The following is a 17,500-nucleotide window of genomic DNA, read 5'->3' on the forward strand; positions in this document are numbered from 1 at the left end:
CTGTTATAAACATTAAGCTAGGAATGTGTTTTTTTTAGTAGATCTTGTGTGGTTAGGTAGCTAGGACATTTTTTTAATACGTTGAGCTTGTAGTGAGATTGCTCTTAACAATAGAGTAAAATAAGGGCCTAACACAATACAGCGAGAATGCTGAATGTAGGTCCGTTGCCACACAAATGCTATGAACCAGAACTAAAATGAAAGAATATTTATTGTCCAAACAAATGGTCGCCACAAGGGAACAAAGAGGACTGTGAACGGTACCAAAAAAAAAAAACGTATTAAAAGAAAGTCCTAGCTACCTAGCCACACAAGATCTACTAAAAAAAACACATGGGGGCACCCGTTCCTAGCCTCATGTTTATAACAGAGAGGCAGCTACGTGATGCAGAGTAAACCCATGCGCAGCTTACCTATCCTCTCCCCTTGTCCCTGCGCGTAAAAACCAAAATAAAAACACTATACCGTGTATAGTTTTAAACCATAACAAGAAACAGTTAAATATGCACGTGGCTTGGCTAATTCACTTTCAACAATCGACACCAAACAAAACATGACAGAGGACAAACAGAGGACAGGAGGGGCTTTAAATAGACGGACGGACGGTTGATTGGTCCGGAACAGGTGCGCGAATGATGACGGATGGAACTGACAGGCCAATCGTGGACTCTCTGTATGAGAGTGAGAGTGAGAGGAGAAGACGTAGACGGGAACACGAAACACAGCACGACAGGAGAACCCCCCCGCATACAGGACGAGGGATGGAACAATTATAATGAGCTTATCCGCCGATTTCTACCTCCACCACCCTCCCCTGCTACCCCTCCCCTCCTCTCTGCTCCCCTGATTTATCCGATTTTCTTAGATTACACTCTTCAAGGTGTTGGAATAACACTTGTGGTCATAAAATCCCAATTATAGTAGCCAAGAGATAAGGGATCTAATTTGACTGTCTCTGCTGCTGTGCCCAATAATCTCCACCTCCCTCCCTCCCTCCCTCCCTCCCTCCCTCCCCCTCCCTCCCTCTGGTCATCTCATCTGAACATCCTGTCTTTGTCTTATTCTTCATTATCACAACCGCTTTTACATCTCAGACAAAGATTGCATCAGCAGCAGTCTGTTAAAGGCAGGAAGGCTACTCTTGCAGACTAAAAGACTCTCTGATGAGCTGGAGAACATACAGCCTTTCCCTGCCAGAGAAAACCACAAAGTAAGGCAATGTAAAAGTTGAGATTAACTTGTTTAAAGTTTCCAATGGTCTCACATCATTATATACTGCAATATACTGTCCCATGAGGACGATCTATGCTTTTGAGTATAGTCTTCTTATGTGTATTGTTTATTTGAAGGTGTGTGTAGTCAACATCAAAAGGCCACTCTACATTAATACAACAGCATCCTGGAGGGTAGCTGTGGGTGTGTGCGCGCACACATGCATATGTGTGTGTGTGTGTGTGTGTGTGTGTGGTAATGTGGTATTCCAAAGTTGTCTCTTACAACCCAGTGGAATATTACTGAGCCCTCTCTGCTCTCACAGACGGCATGCCTATGTCTTGTCATAAAAACAGTAGCCGGAGTCCAGCTCAGAATCTACTTACTGTGCTGCAACACTCATCATGTATGACCAGACCCTATCTCGTGAGTCTCTTCTCTCCTCATACAACAAACCATAAAGATAGTCTATCCTACTAGCACTGGCTAGGGTTTTCACTGCTCCTGGAGCATGTGTGTGTGTGTGTGTGTGTGTGTGTGTGTGTGTGTGTGTGTGTGTGTGTGTGTGTGTGTGTGCGCGCATACGGTATTCCAAGGTTGTCTCTTATGAAAACCACTACTGCGGTTCCTCGTGACCTTTGACCTGCTCTTCAATCACACTAGCCGGAGTCCATATCAGCATCGTCTCACTGCTCATCCGTCAACGGGATCTATCTAGCGAGTCCCCTCTCTCTTGATACAACAAACCATAAAGATATTCTGTCCTGATAAAGCACATCATAAAAAATATTCTCTGCGAGTACAACAGAACATCATAAAGATATTATCTACTGGTACATGCGCGTCGTAAAGACAGTACAGCATATCATAAAGATCGATCCTGACGCTCACAGAGACATCACTCATACTCATCACGGGCCAGACATGTGAAGTGGAGACATTAACTCAGGCGAGGCAGAGGAGGACCGAGCAGAGAAACACAGACAGACATGAATTATCCCAATCCACTTTTCTCTCTCCTGTCTGACTGGGATTTTCAAAAGGAGAGTAGACGGTAATTCATTCTGTCTGGCTCTCTTATCTTTCCTTACTGTAACTTATGGAGGATCTTTGAGTAATTCACAATACATTAGGGAAGACAAAAATACAGACAAAAGCAATGCTCATATACCAGCTATGAGCTAGTAGAGGTAGAGGCTGGTGGAGGTAGAAATCGGAGGACGGGCTCATTGTAATGCAAGGTATAGAATGAGGAATGCAAATATATTACAATGAGCCCATCCTCTGATTTCTACCTCCACCATCCACCCCTGCTACCTGCTATCATAGATATGACTTCACTTACAGGGCAGTTTCCTGTAATATGTTGTGTAATTGAACTGGGTAGACCTCAGGGAGCAAAGCCAGGAGCAGGCAACAAAGCTCCATAAGCAAACTTAGAGTCCCAGAGGACATACTGTATATGTCAGTGGACTGAGTTAATAAAAACCCTCCTCCCGCTTTTCATAAGAAAACAATCTTAGAGAGAGAGAGACACACGCACACGCACACACACACACACACACACACACACACACACACACACACACACACACACACACACACACACACACCAGCTGGATTGTGGGAAGTGAAGTCAGGAGAAGGAGAGACAGAGAGAGAGAGAGAGAGAGAGAGAGAGAGGGAGAGAGAGGGAGGGAGAGAGAGAGAGAGAGAGAGAGAGAGAGAGGGAGAGAGAAAGAGGAATGGAGAGAGAGGGAGGGAGAGAGAGAGAGAGAGAGAGAGAAATGGAGAGAGACGGAGGGAGAGAGAGAGGAACAAAGAGAGAGAGAGTGGGAGAGAGAGAGTGAGAGAGAGGGAGAAAGAAAGAGGGGGGGGGGGAGAGGGAGAGAGTGAAAGGGTGTGAAAATATCATTACATCCCTGTTGTTATGAAATGAATTATTGATTGGTTGTGGAGGTGGGTGGCTTGTTTTGTTGTGTTTTGCTCCGCTAATGAAGCATGTGGTGTTCCCACCGGCAATCTGTTTGGGTCACCCTAGGGGGGTTTGTGTACTGTATGTGCTTTCCTGCGTGTGTGTGGTTGTATGTGCGTGTGTGTGTATGTGTGTGTTTGGGGGGCAGGGGGGGGGTTGTTCAATATTGGTCTTTTGGCCCCTAAACACATCTTTGTTTGTATTGACTCACTGTGATGGATTTATAATTCATCTAATATAAGACCTGAGCCCCTCAGGCTCCACTGACACCTGGCACTACATCCCAATCTGGCAGTTAGATGAGATCACACAGAATACACGCACGGGTCTGTCTGATGCATGAACATTCCTAAGATATTTGTAGACGTGACACCAAGCTGTCTTGTCTATTCAATGCCCTGAGACGCTCTCAAAAACATGTCCACTTATTCTAATCTCTGTTTTGAAGGTCCAGATGGTTTTCACAGCTTGGGATGCCGTGATAAGAGAGCGTCGGAAAGCACATTTACGTGAGAAACGTGCTGGTTGGTAGAGGGAGATGTAGAACTACAGTTTTGCCGCTGGAAAAGTTGTGCTGAACCGCAGCGCTTGTCAGCAAAAAAAAACATTTTCTTCAGAGTGGATGCCACGGCACCATCCCGGAGTATATCTCAGGAATGTATGACACATACACGGTCGTAGGCACTGACTGAGTCTCTTGTTGTTGACGGCTAATACATTTGTTGTGACAAGGCGCAGAGGAACGGACTGTAGCGGAGGGAAAATGCACGGAAACGTGAATAGCGTTAGAACTTTTGTCACATTGTGTAGCGGGGCAGGCGGGAAATGTATGTCTGTTTTCTTTACCATTCTACAGTAACTTGTTAGCATGAAGGGCAGCATAGCGGATGACTATACGTTCAAGGTGATCATTGTAATGCATGGAATGGTACGGTAAAAACACGTTGCTCTTTTTGTCACACCCTCCACTTCCTCCTAGTCGGTGCCAGTGCCTCCCTCTCTCCTGTCTGTCTGTGTCTGTGTGTCTGTCTGTCTGTCTGTCTGTGTCTGTGTCTGTCTGTCTGTCTGTGTCTGTCTGTCTGTCTGTGTCTGTCTGTCTGTGTCTGTCTGTCTGTCTGTCTGTGTCTGTCTGTCTGTGTCTGTCTGTCTGTCTGTGTCTGTCTGTCTGTTTGTGTTGTGTGTGGACGTGGCCAGGCTCCAGTTCTCTGTTCTCGTCATCATCTCCACCTGCCCGATGTACAAAACCTACCTGCCCAACCTGCCCTACGTGCCCGCCTGCCCTGTCTGTCTGCCTATCTGCCTGCCCTGTCTGTTTGCCTATCTGCCTGCCCTGTCTACCTATCTGAATTTATATAAGGGAATTTAACCCATATGTTTTAAGATGAATGATGAGGTGAAATTCAGAGATACAGAGAGTGAGAGGCCACATAATGAAGTTCCAATTCAATGCAACAGTATTTCTTTTCAATATGTTTAATTGGGTGGATGGGAGTCAATTTGATTTATTAGCAGTCTGAGCCATTCTGCAGGTCAGCGGGTTGAACTCTGATTAATCATGTGAACAAATGGGAATGAAAAGTCATTTAAATCAGAGTATTAAATACCAAATGTCAGCATAAAAGACTGGCAATGGGGGGGGAGGGTAGGGGGGGGGTAGACCAATGGAAGAACCTATATTCAGTGTCAGGTCATAGAAAAGCCCTTTGAGGTTAGTTTAGTCTGACTAGTCTGACGTTTGTCATATTGATCACAATAGTAGGCCGGATCAGCAACTCCCAGTCTATTTCTGTGGGATCTCCGGGTGGGGGCACATTTTTTTTCTGGCCCACCACTAACTCACCTGATTCAACTAATCAGACAGTATGAGTTACGTGAGAAGCCCTTCATTTGTTGAATCAGATCCTAAAAATGGGCTGGAGCAACATGGGCCACGTTCTGGGGGTAACTTAATGAATGTATTGGGTATCATAGGGTTTAGAACCAGATCAGAGGTAAGGCTGTGATGCTATTGTAACTTACCCCATTCACTGGGTAGGTCCTCCAGTCCAACTCTCCCAGAACCGCTGTGGTGTCCAACAGAACCACTGGGGGGGGGGGGGGGGGTAGTAGAGGATAGAAAAGAGGATAGAAAGAGAGGAGTGAGGAAAGAGAGGGTAGAGGGGGAAGGGAGAGAGCAAACAAGAGTTATCAACCTGTCAACACACAGATACTTGTCCAAAGGCATTTTCCAAGGGGGCCAGAATCAGGACCATGTGGACCTCCCATCCCGGTGCCTTGTACTAGGGTAACAACAAAACTCAGACACAGATCAGAGAAATCAAAGTCAGATCATGAACTTGGTTACTTGGATGGAGGAAAGAAATTACTTCAAAGTACATATGAGGTGCAAAGAACTTCACTTTAAATTCATTATTCCAGGAAAGAAAAAAACTAAATTTTACCATGTGAATGAAAATACAAGAGCAGCTCTCTACAAGAGCAGATTTTATTGAGAATACTGTGCTGTAAGTCCCCTCTGTACAGAAAGTTTAGTCAAGTTAGTTTCATGTACAAAAAAACAAACAATTTTGTTACATGAATATAAAAGGCATAGACTGTAGTACAATATATGTACAAAATAAATAAATAATAATAATAATAAATAAAAAGAAGTCCTTCGGAATTGTTCAGCACATCACCATGTCAACCTTATAAAGATGTCCTCGTATCTGTGAGAGAATGACAAGTTAATGACAAGTGTGTGTGTGTGTGTGTGTGTGTGTGTGTGTGTGTGTGTGTGCGCATATCTTGTGTGTGTGCATGTGTGTATAAAGGTGCAGCTCTCTGCACCCGAGTCACGGCCAGGCGTGAAGAGAGCCATTATCAGACCCTTGGTAAGCCCACTAAGCCAATTTGATATGATGAATGTGCAATTTCCTTTGTCTCCACACACCCAGTTAATTACAATCTCTATCAATAAAGCGTGTCGTTCTAAGCCATCCACTCATACATCAGAGCACCACATTGTGTGTGTGTGTGTGTGTGTGTGTGTGTGTGTGTGTGTGTGTGTGTGTGTGTGTGTCATCCATGGCTACAATGGGCTCTGAGTGAGCATGGAGTTGATAATGGAGAGCTCCAAGCTTTGAAGAAGGGAACACAGGTAGAGGAGAAGAGAAGACTGGCTTCAATATTCAATATTTACACCAGCCCGCCGTATTCATCTGGGTTTTGCTTTGTTCATAATGTAAGTCTTGATCATAATGGACTTCCTGGGGTGGGAGGGAGGGAGGGAGGGAGGGAGGGAGAGAGGTGGAGGGAGGAAGGGAGAGAGAGAGGGAGAGAGAGAGAGAGAGAGAGAGACTTGAGTGATTCTAGGTTCTATATTAGGTGTCTATTGTGTAGACCACACAGATGGAAGGGAGGGGAATGGGATCCAGAGGTGCTGTACCTTTGACCTAATACTACTCCAGACACACACAGTGTAATTTGGGTTGAAATGTAATTTAATTTCACGACCCAGAGAGCCAAGAAATAATGGACTGGTACTACACAAACTTACACTCACTGAAACAGATACACACATTTCCACACTCACACACACACATACATGCGCACAAGCGCACACACACAAACACACAAACACACACACACACACACACACACACACACACACACACACACACACACACAGAAAGGAAACCAGAAATGGAGAAGAGCACTTTGGTTGCTAGACTAAATCATATTATCACTGTCTAGACCCCCACTTTGTCTGGGGGCGCGATAATGGAGGAACTTCCGCTCTCAATCCAAATTTTCCCGACAGCATGAAAGGAAAAAACAGCGGACTTATCTGGAACTAAAATTGAGATGGAATGAGAGATTTAGAGTAACTTTTCCTTGGGTGTAAAGTGACTACCAGCAAATGACCAGCCAATCAAACCTCAAATGCAATACTCTTCTCAATCAGATGGTTTAAAATGGAGAAAATCAGAAGGCGTTCCTTCCCCATGCTCTCTGCACATCAAACTATTCCTGTGTGTGTGTGTGTGTGTGTGTGTGTGTGTGTGTGTGTGTGTGTGTGTGTGTGTGTGTGTGTGTGTGTGTGTGTGTGTGTGTGTGTGTGCGTGCGTGTGTGTGTGTGTGCAGGGTAGAGGCTGCTCCTTCTCTCTACATCTTTGTATAACTCTATCACGTCTTGATTACCCCTCGACAAGAATCCGAGAATCCCAGGCTCCATCTCACTCTGAATCAACTACTGAATCTGGAGTTTTCATGACAGAGGTTCTGCTCTGGAAACAAAAACATCAGCACTGAGGCAGCTCTTCTCTCTTTCTGTCTGTCTGTCTGTCCGTCCGTCCGTCCGTCCGTCCGTCCGTCCGTCCGTCCGTCCAGTTTCTTTAAATAGGCCAGGGAGAGTCTCAGGGAAGACGCCGGCAGGGGACAGAACACCCAGAACACCCAGACGTCTGTAATGTCTGGGACTCCTTTCGGCATCTCCTGATCAGAGGGAGTGTGTTTGAAGAGTGTGCCAGGTAGAGAGGTGTGGATCTGCTTCGCTTGCCCACCTGATCCTGGGGACTAGGGGAGGCTGGCAGGCAAGACTCAAGAGTCAAGGTGCTGATCTGCTGATCTTTCTGGTCTGTAGCTCTTTGATTGGACAGACTGAGAATTATCAGGTCGACAAGCACCACTAGGTACTGTAACAGAGGTTTCTGTAACAACGTCTCTCTCAACATCCCTTTCTCTCTTTCTCTGTCTCTTTCTGTCATTTTTCACAGAGCAGAAAGATAAAAAAAACAATGTGCCATGTGAATTCTGAAATTGTTTTGTCCTGTGCTGAGAATAGGCTAAATGTCCCTGATGTGGCTGGTATGTCATCCTGACGTGGCTGGTATGTCATGCATTAGTGCTTTTAGAGAGGTGTTTAGGGTTGTGAGTGGAGAGGGAAGCCTGGAGAGCACCGCTAAAAGCAAGACATGGAAATGTCAAGAGCCGAGGCAAACCCAACTTCAGTGATTGCCTATATTAACACAGAAGGTGTGTGTGTGTGTGTGTGTGTGTGTGTGTGTGTGTGTGTGTGTGTGTGTGTGTGTGTGTGTGTGTGTGTGTGTGTGTGTGTATGTGTGTGGGTGGGGGGGTGGGGTGGCTGTGTGTGTACATGCATGCATGCATGTGTGTGTGTGTGTGTGTGTGTCTGTGTCTGTGTCTGTGTCTGTGTCTGTGTCTGTGTGTGTGTGTGTTTGCTCCTTACTGTGTGTGTGGGAGGAATTAAGCATATTCAATCAATTAAATATTCCATTATAATTCAAAGCTACAGAAAAGTCAAAAGGCAAAAACTGTACGTTAACAGACTATTTCTAGGCCAACAGCTCCCTTATGCAACAGCTCTGGTGAAACTCGCTCAACTAAAAAACACACACTTATTGAGTTGTTGAGTTGGAGTCTTGCAGAATCCCATTCATCTCTGGGGAAGCATGGGAGGCAGATGAGCCAATCTGCTCACATTCAGTGGTGCTCCTTCATGCCACTATTGTAATTATTAGCATTCTAAGAGGATGAGTAAAGCTTTCCATCCACTTCAAATAAGACTGGAAGGAAGCCATGATCACAAGCACCTGTTATTGCTCAATGGGGTTATTGCTCAAAGTGTATGAGATTGAAGGACAAGCAAGAGGAAGTGTGTTTGTGTGTGTTTGTGTGTGTGTCTGTGTGTGTGTGTGTGTGTGTGTGTGTGTGTGTGTGTGTGTGTGTGTGTGTGTGTGTGTGTGTGTGTGTGTGTGTGTGTGCGTGTATATATGTGAATATATATGTGTGTTTATATATGTGACTGATTGAACGGTTAGAAGAGCCTGGTAGAAACAAATATTGTTATATGTGGATTGTGAAAAGGCATGTGATCTTGTCAACAATATATACTTTTTTTCTTTACAGTAATCATACAGTATCTATCCTATACCTCCCTACCTGCCTATCTACATACACAGGCTACATATATACATGCATATATACATACATACATACATACATACATACATACATACATACATACATACATATAGCTTGCATACATAATACAGTATGTAGAATGCATAGATAAGCATCCCAACAACATTGCTGCGTGTGCTGGAGAGATGATATTATTTGTGTGCGCACAACTCGACGCGCTCAGTCAAGAGAACGTGATACGATCAGTGAACCAAAAGAACGGGGCTAGTTATGTATACAGATCATACAAATAATACATAATACAGTCCCACTATGTGTCCCACTTGCAGTTATTATAGCTTTCCAAACTCAGGGCACGACACGATGCTTTGTGGACATCTGCTATGATTTAAAGTTAAAATCAAGATCTTCAAAACAACCTTGGCCTGAGCACAATAAACGGGATAGGCTAGGCTACGGGACATAACAATTCTCACCTTGATTCGTGTGATTTGGGTCCGACAGGATACTTCTAAGTAACAGAAAGAGCAGGCAGTATTTCCCACTGAGACACATGTCTAAAAACATCCACTGGAAAAGACCAGGTATCGAACGTCAGTCGAAAGTCCTCAAAAAATATCCCGCAGAGATCTATAATATCCTCCGAGTAGTCTACTGATAGACAGACACGCACAGCCCGCGCTATCAGCCTCCCTGCTTCCAGCCACATGAAGATACAGAGAGACTTTGCAGGCGCCGAGCCATTGCGCGCAAAGACGACTTTACGCAATAGATAAAGTTGAACCTAAAAACAACAGACTTCGAAATCGACCAAATATTCACTACGGATTAGACAGTTCGTGTTCACCAACATCAGTTTTATAGCGTGAACTGTAGTCCCACGCGAGTTGCAGGAGATGTGTCCCGATCGTTTCCTCAACGGATAGCCTTTTCCCCAGACGGCATGTGGTTTATCTATGCATCTATTTATTTCAGCTCACGTGTCCACGAAACATAAAATATTCGAACAGCTCATAAAAAAACCCACCAAGTATGTCCCATCACAATTTGGACGCAACTAAACGATGAACTGGGGGTCCGTCCGATGCTGAAGTGATGCTCTCGTTCCTTGGTCAACACGTCGTACGCGGCGATAATGAGTGTCTGTCTGCTCCGATGTGCTCTCCGTCAAACCTTTAGGCATGATGACCACTGGTTGACCACGGGAGCCTAAAAAGGTCAACGATTATCAATTGTCCCTGACCCCCCACCTGATTTTCTCCCATAGAGCACTATTCATTATTTACAAAGCATTAGACTACCTGGGTTTAAAGAAACGTATGCAGTATGCCTGCACTGCGAAGGCAGCTCATTGAATAAGATGAAAGAAGGGATATAGGCTAATTGGGAGTTTCATCTTGCTGTGGTTGGCACACTTGTTGCAGACATCCAAAAGGTAATGCAGTCTCATCATACATGATGCATCCGCTGTGCATCATAGACCTATTGATTGGTTGGCGCTGGGGAGTTTTGGAGGGAAACCATGCAGTCTTTATTACAGTATCTCTTTCATGCTATATGTATTCCTGCATTAGATTATGCTGTCTAAGGAATAGTAATGCGTCTGGGGCTGACTGTTAACGGAAAAATGATATACGAAGGAAGTCAGGTAACTGGATATGAGATACTGTATATGGAAGGAATAGATTAAATGGGTTAATTTTAGAACGTCTCTCTTTCTCTCTCTCTCTCTCTCACACACACACACACACACACACACACACACAGGCACTGTCTGTCTGTCTGTCTGTCTGTCTCTCTCTCTCTCTCTCTCTCTCTCTCTCTGTCTCTCTCTGTTATAGAATGGTGAAAAGGGGAACAGATGCCAAGTGTCCATATTTTGGATGTGTCTTGTTGACTAGAGGACTGTTTGTTGTGGGTTTGGCTGTGAACAGCAGCGGATCTCTAATGAGTCGGTTTTTATCTGCTACATTGGCTCGTTCCTCAACCGTGACATTCCAAATATTTGATGTTTTGGGCTTTGACAATTTGACAACATTACCGGGCTGAATTCATGACTGTGTTTCAAAGGTTGACATTCAGATGATGTTGATTTGTAGGCCTATGTCCAGTCATTAGCATGCTCTAACAAAACACGTTTCAGACTAAATTGCATTTGACCAGGAGAGGATGATGGATGATCCGTTGTGTTGTGAATGAAAGGACAGCTCCGTGTGGCCTCTTGAGGACTGTGTCCAGGGAGTTTGCCCATACAGTTCTATGAGTTTGCGTATTGTTGGTCTGTTATAGATTGTATTGGAGTTTCTCCAATACAGTTCAGTCACGAAGAGAGAAAATGGGGAGTTTTGTTTTTGACAGTGACTCCCTGATAAACGATACAGTTTGTGTAAATTACCCCTAGAAAAGTGTTCAGAGTTTAGAGTGAAGGATATGGCTCTCCAGCCTTTGAACAAAACCCCATTAATGCTTTTCTTTTAGACAACAGTGTTTCTGTCACAGTCGCAATATGACAGGATCGCCGCAACTGAGGAAAACAGGCTTTTAGAGAAAACATGTTTTAAATAAGATAACCATTCTGTGCGCCTCATATGGAGACACACTTCGGCCAACAGCGTGGAATTTCATCGAGCTGTCCGCTTTTGAGGCCAATAATTGTGTCTGTGCAGGCTGCTGTTGCTCCAAATCTGCCTGTTTATTCCCTTTAGATAAACGATGAAAAGCCCTCACTATAGAGCAACTCTCTGTAGAAGTTTCCATCAAGGTGCCATTCTTAGCGTTGTAATTTAGATAGTTCTTATTTGTCCAAAAAGGTTTGAGGAATGTCCTTTGCCTTTCCCTGATCCTTATGTCCTGTTTTGTATAGCCTAGCTCGCGGAGTGTGGAAAATATAGTGCACCGTGTGCGTGTGCGTGTATGTGTGTGTGTAATTATGTCAGATTACCTTTTCTAAGTCTCTCTGCGGCGGGCGCCCGCTCCGGTAATGAACCGGCGTGAAATCGTTAAAAAGTAATTGTGCGCTCGTCACGGGGATAAGCGGCCGCGGCGGGACAAAGCGATGGTGACACAAAGACGATTTCTCCCCGTCGGGTTCCATGCACCCCTACCCGCCATGGCTAATGGGCTGTGAACTTTAATCTGTGGCGGTGCGATAGCGCTAGATGAGGAGGCGCAAATCCAGGGGTTCGCTCAAGGCCACGACGACCAGAACAGAAACTCCTGAACACACAACTGTCACTCAGATATTATATTTTTCTTCAATAGACACACTGCCCACATACAGTGTAGTTTTGTCTCTTATGAATTGCTCTTTCTCTTTGCTACAGGTCGTACTGTATAGTCGTGTTGAAGGCGCTTCTAGGTGCTGATATTTCAGCACCATGGACAGCGACCATGACCAGACCGGTGTATAGGCATAACGGCCTCTCTCTCTCACTCTCTCTATCTGTTTCAATGACATGGGCAAATTGCTAAAAATCACACAGCACTTCACGTCGGCGTAACAGCAAACCTTTCAATTGACGGTCCCCGTGCAGCTTCGATTAAAAAATTGCCTTCTAACACTGAGTCTTCTCATGTAGCCTATTGCCTAGTCTGACTGCTAGCTGCAATGATTCTTAGATTGATTTTGTCAATTTAAATGTTAAGAGATGACTGGCAGGTATGGTTGGGAGGGAGTGAGGCAGACAGATGTAGTAGATAATGACATACCGTATATTCATAGGAGACAGACCTTGGCTCCAGGCCCAGTGAGTCATGGGAAAACCCTCAGGTATCGATTAGCCGGGCCTGGGAGCGGGAGGCAAGGGGAGGGCAGATGAATTCCAACTATAATTGAGGGGTGGAGCAGGAGAAGGAGCAGGAGAGAAGTGTGCATTACTAATGAGAAGTGTGTGTGGCATAGCACCCACCCACACACACACACACACACACACGCACACGCACACGCACAGGTGCAGACACGCACGGACGCATACAGGTACTGAAGGAGCAGGAGAGAAGTGTGCATTACTAATGAGAAGTGTGTGTGGCATAGCACCCACACACACACACACACACTAAGGTTGACATGTTGAATACTGTGAGAGGGAACATGACACTTCAGTTGACCTTTGACCCCTCATCACACAGGTGGTGAGTTGTGGTTAATGATTGTGACACACCAGAGACTCTGAGCAAATGAACAGTAATGATTTCCGATCAGTGATTCAATTGCGAAACATCGACCACTGGGCTGAAGTGAACTGCAACCATTAAGCAACCCAGAGGCCCAATAAAAATCAAGATGATATTTAGGTGGAACGTCAAGTGTGTGAACGAATGTAAACAGAATAATAAGAGGTTTTTTATTTGCAACTTGTTAAGTAAACTATCTATGATAATTACCTCCCCTCCTCGCTCAAAACTCATCCATTAAAAAATAACCCCTAACCCTCAAGTGAAAACAAAATCCATTTTAATTCCCTTCTTACATAAAGTGGAAGTAAAAGGATTGCCTGTGTAACAGGAGGTGAAGACAAGACATATAGGCTATTTTGAGTAAATTAGCGTTTGAATTGACCCAGACCCCCGCTGCTGGGAGTCCCTCTGCTCTGCAGCAGGCTATGTCAGAAGAAGTCCTCCAATCTGCTGCCTCAGATCCCAGACAGCTTGGCCTCATGTCCCCCCTGCAGAGCCATCTCACAGGGGGGTCGTAGAGCAGGCTTAGGGGGGGCTTATAAAGAGTTATAAACACCCAGGCGGTGGTCACCCTATCACACCTGCTTTTCTCACTGTCTCACACGCTCTCTTCTTCTTCGGTCCTAGAACACATTTTCAGTTTCTCTCGTTCACTTTTCTCTCCTTTCTGTCTCACACTAAACATGTCTTCTCTTCCCCTTTTCCTCCCCCTTTTCTCTCATTCTCCTATTGCTCTGAATATCTACCAGTTTCTACATATAGGGTTTGAATGTATTGTCGGGATTCAAGTGTAATGTTTATCTTTATATAATTCCTTTTGACTTATACCCTGTCTCCGCTTCCTGTTCTTCTAACTTTCTTTGTTGTTGTCGGAGTGTTGTTTCTCCCAGCTCCCTCTCAACTCCCCCTCTCTCTCCTGGACCGGTTCCTGGCTTTGAACAAAATCTTTTTATGCGCGGTATAGTCTGTGTTTAGCTCCTATGTTCCTAGAGGAAGTTGAACCTTAAAGAAACTGCTAAGAGAACCCTTTCATAACAACATTCTCTATGAACAAAGAAGAGACCACAATATCATCTATATTCACAGTTCACCCATTTCCACAAAGCACAGCTTGTACCCCTATCGTTAATCGAAAGCAAACAGCTTTTCTGAGCCCCAAACCTCTCCTCAAAGTTCCTTCCTGGCAAACCTACACTGTTATTTTAAACAAATGTTGTTATTAATACAGTGAGTCGCCAGGGATCAGTAGAGGTCCCTAACTAGAATGTGCTGGTTTAGGTACTTTATGGCTCCAGGCCTTATCCACAGCTGATTCTGCATAACACAGAGTGCTGCCGTAGAGAGCAATTACACAACAATAACTCATTACAACGTGCCAGCAGATAAACACTACAGCAGAAAAGTCCTCTGCATTGTAACTATTTAATATTGATTAGGGTATTAAAATGCGGGCAGGGCTGGTATTACGCAGGCATAGGACGCTAATTATGATGAACGCTTCGGGAGGACCCTTGAATCACCTCACACCTCATTTCATGTGTTCCTAAACAGCACACTGTATGATATATAACACATAGAATATGATATAATGGTATTGTTTGGGCCAATAGCTAAGAGAGAATACAGTTACTACACAGTTTTGAAGTCATTCAAGATGTCGGTTTGCCACTACAAGGTGTAATGATTTGAATGAAAATGTGTTCAAATAGAGTGACCAGACAAAAGCCTGCTCAACAGTATCTTTTCAAATAATCTACTGTAGCCTTAGGGCAAGAGTACTATAAAGGTAAGTTGTGTATGAAAAACGCTTCAAACCAATATAACCCCATCTCTTTCTCTCTCCTCTCCCATCTCCGTCTCTCTCTCTCTCTTCCTCCCACCCCCCCCCCTCTCTCTCTCTCTCTCCCCCTCTCTTCCTCCCTCCATCCCTCTCTCCCCACTCCCCCCCCCTCTCTCTCTCTCTCTCCCCCTCTCTTCCTCCCTCCATCCCTCTCTCCCCACTCCCCCCCCCTCTCTCTCCCGCCCCCCCCTCTCTTAGAGACTACGCGAGCAGCCATCGATCCAGCCACACGAGAAGGATCAATCTAAACCATTTACATCATCCAGACAAAAATGCACATACTTTTTTCGCTCCATATTTTCATCATTCTGTTTCCCTCTTCCAAAGCCTGACAATCTGTTTCTCCAAATATTTAATTCACTTGGGCCATCTCCATCTTGGACATACTCAGGTTGTAAAGAGGGTGTTTATTGTTGGGTTGTTCATGGTTTGTCACGTTGGTAGTAGACCAGACAGAGTTAGAGTTGGGGACAAACGCCTGCTTTGTGGCTCAATGGTCTGTTAGCATTGGAATTGCAAAGCGGATTGGAGGGGATTTTTGTATAATCAAGCAAGGGGATGACTATTGATTTGTGCCGAGGGCCAGTGGGAGGTAGGGGTGGGAGGCGGAGCAGGGGGAGGAGGTGGGGGGAGGGTGCTGGAGAGAAACCAGCCATCTAATTGTAATTCATGCTATATAATTCCTGCCAAGTGTGAAACTGGTAACTATTTCTGTTTCAACACCCACCTTTTTTAACACTTATGCACACGCGAGCACATTCACACATGCACGTACCCAAGAGCGCACAAACGCACACGCAAACACACGCGCACGAACACACACACACAAACAGTAACCCTCAGCTAAAACCTTGAGACAAGGCAGCCCATGGTTCCTCATTAAGCGTTGGCCAGACCTGGGCTCTCACCATTGTGTCCTGTAGCTGTGCTGGGCATAGACAACATGAGAACCAGGGATGGGGTTGGGCATGGAATCAGAATGATTCAAGTATAGGGAAAATAATTAGGATGTACGCAAAGGGGCATCGCTTTACGCAATTCCTGCAGATTTTCCAGGTGCACTTTCAAGCTGTGAATCCCAGCTGTGATTCCCCAATGTGTTCTATTGGATTCAGATCCGGTGACTGGAAAGGCCATTGAAGAACACTGACCTCATTGTCATGTTCATGAAACCAGTTTGAGACAACTTTTGCTTTGTGACATGGTGCATTATCATGCTGGAAGTAGCCATTAGAAGGCATTCAAGCGATGATTGATTGGTATTAACGGGTCCAAAGTGTGCCAAGAAAACATTCCCCACACCATTACACCACCTCCACCAGCTTGGACTGTTGTCAGAAGGCAGGTTGGGTCCATGGATTCATGGTGTTGGCGCCAAATTCTCACCCTACCATCTGTGTGCCTCAGCAGACATGGAGATTCATCAGACCAGGCTTTGTTGTTCCAGTCTTCAACTGTCCAGTTTTGGTGAGCCTGTGCCCACTGCAGCCTCAGCTTTCTGTTCTTGGCTGACGGAAGTGGAAGCCGACGTGGCCTTCTGCTGTTGTAGCCCATCCACCTAAAGGTTAATCAATTGTACAGAGTGGTTATCTAAGTTACCGTAGCCTTTCTAATAATAATATATGCCATTTAGCTGACAATTTTATCCAAAGGGATTTACATCTCAGTGAGTACATACATTTCACGATATATGGTCCCAGCAGGAATCAAACCCACAACTTAAGCGTCGTTAGCGCCATGCTCTACCAACTGAGCCACAAAGGACCTTTCTGTCAGCTCGAACCAGTCTGGCCATTCTCCGTTGACCTCTCTCATCAACAAGGCGTTTCCGTCCACAGAACTGCCGCTCACTGGATGTTTTTCCTTTATTGTACCATTCTGAGTAAACTCTACAGACTGTTTTAGAAATACTCAAACCAGCCTGTCTGGCACAAACAATCATGCTACGGTCAAAATCACTGAGATCACATTTTTTTCCCATTCTGATGGTTGATGTGAACATTACCTGAAGCTGCTGGCCCATATCTGCAGAATCTTATGTGCTACTGCCACACAATTGGATGATTAGATAATTGGATGAATGGAAGGTGTCCTAATAAAGTGTTTGATGAGTGTATAATGTGTGTGAGGGTGTAGATTAATTGTATACAAGGGTTGTATTTAAGGGGTTGCATCTTCGCTATATGGTTTGCATCATTGTGACTTGGAGCTTTGCCTAAAACACACACACACACACACACACACACATACACACTCATGGATGAGGAGGGGGTGGTGGTCTGGAGAAACAGAGGAGAAAGCATGCTGGCCTGTAGTTGAAACGTAACCCAATTATAGTGTATGCCATGGAATGTAGCTTGAGGGTGGGGGAC

At 44.9% G+C, this 17,500-nt stretch overlaps 1 protein-coding gene across 1 annotated transcript in view; it reads right to left on the bottom strand.

The window, feature by feature from the left end:
• Positions 1–9,667, bottom strand: part of epha6 (eph receptor A6) — a gene marked incomplete at both ends in the record, with an annotated part of 43,907 nt that extends 34,240 nt beyond the window's left edge. Inside the window, 2 exons of the mRNA XM_083691199.1 lie at positions 5,207–5,271; positions 9,589–9,667. Coding sequence (XP_083547325.1) covers positions 5,207–5,271; positions 9,589–9,667 — 144 coding nt within the window. The remainder of the gene's footprint in view (positions 1–5,206; positions 5,272–9,588) is intronic.
• Positions 9,668–17,500: the final 7,833 nt, after the last annotated feature.

The sequence above is a fragment of the Argentina silus genome (genome assembly GCF_951799395.1).
Source record: "Argentina silus genome assembly, chromosome: 19".
NCBI lineage: Eukaryota > Metazoa > Chordata > Actinopteri > Argentiniformes > Argentinidae > Argentina > Argentina silus.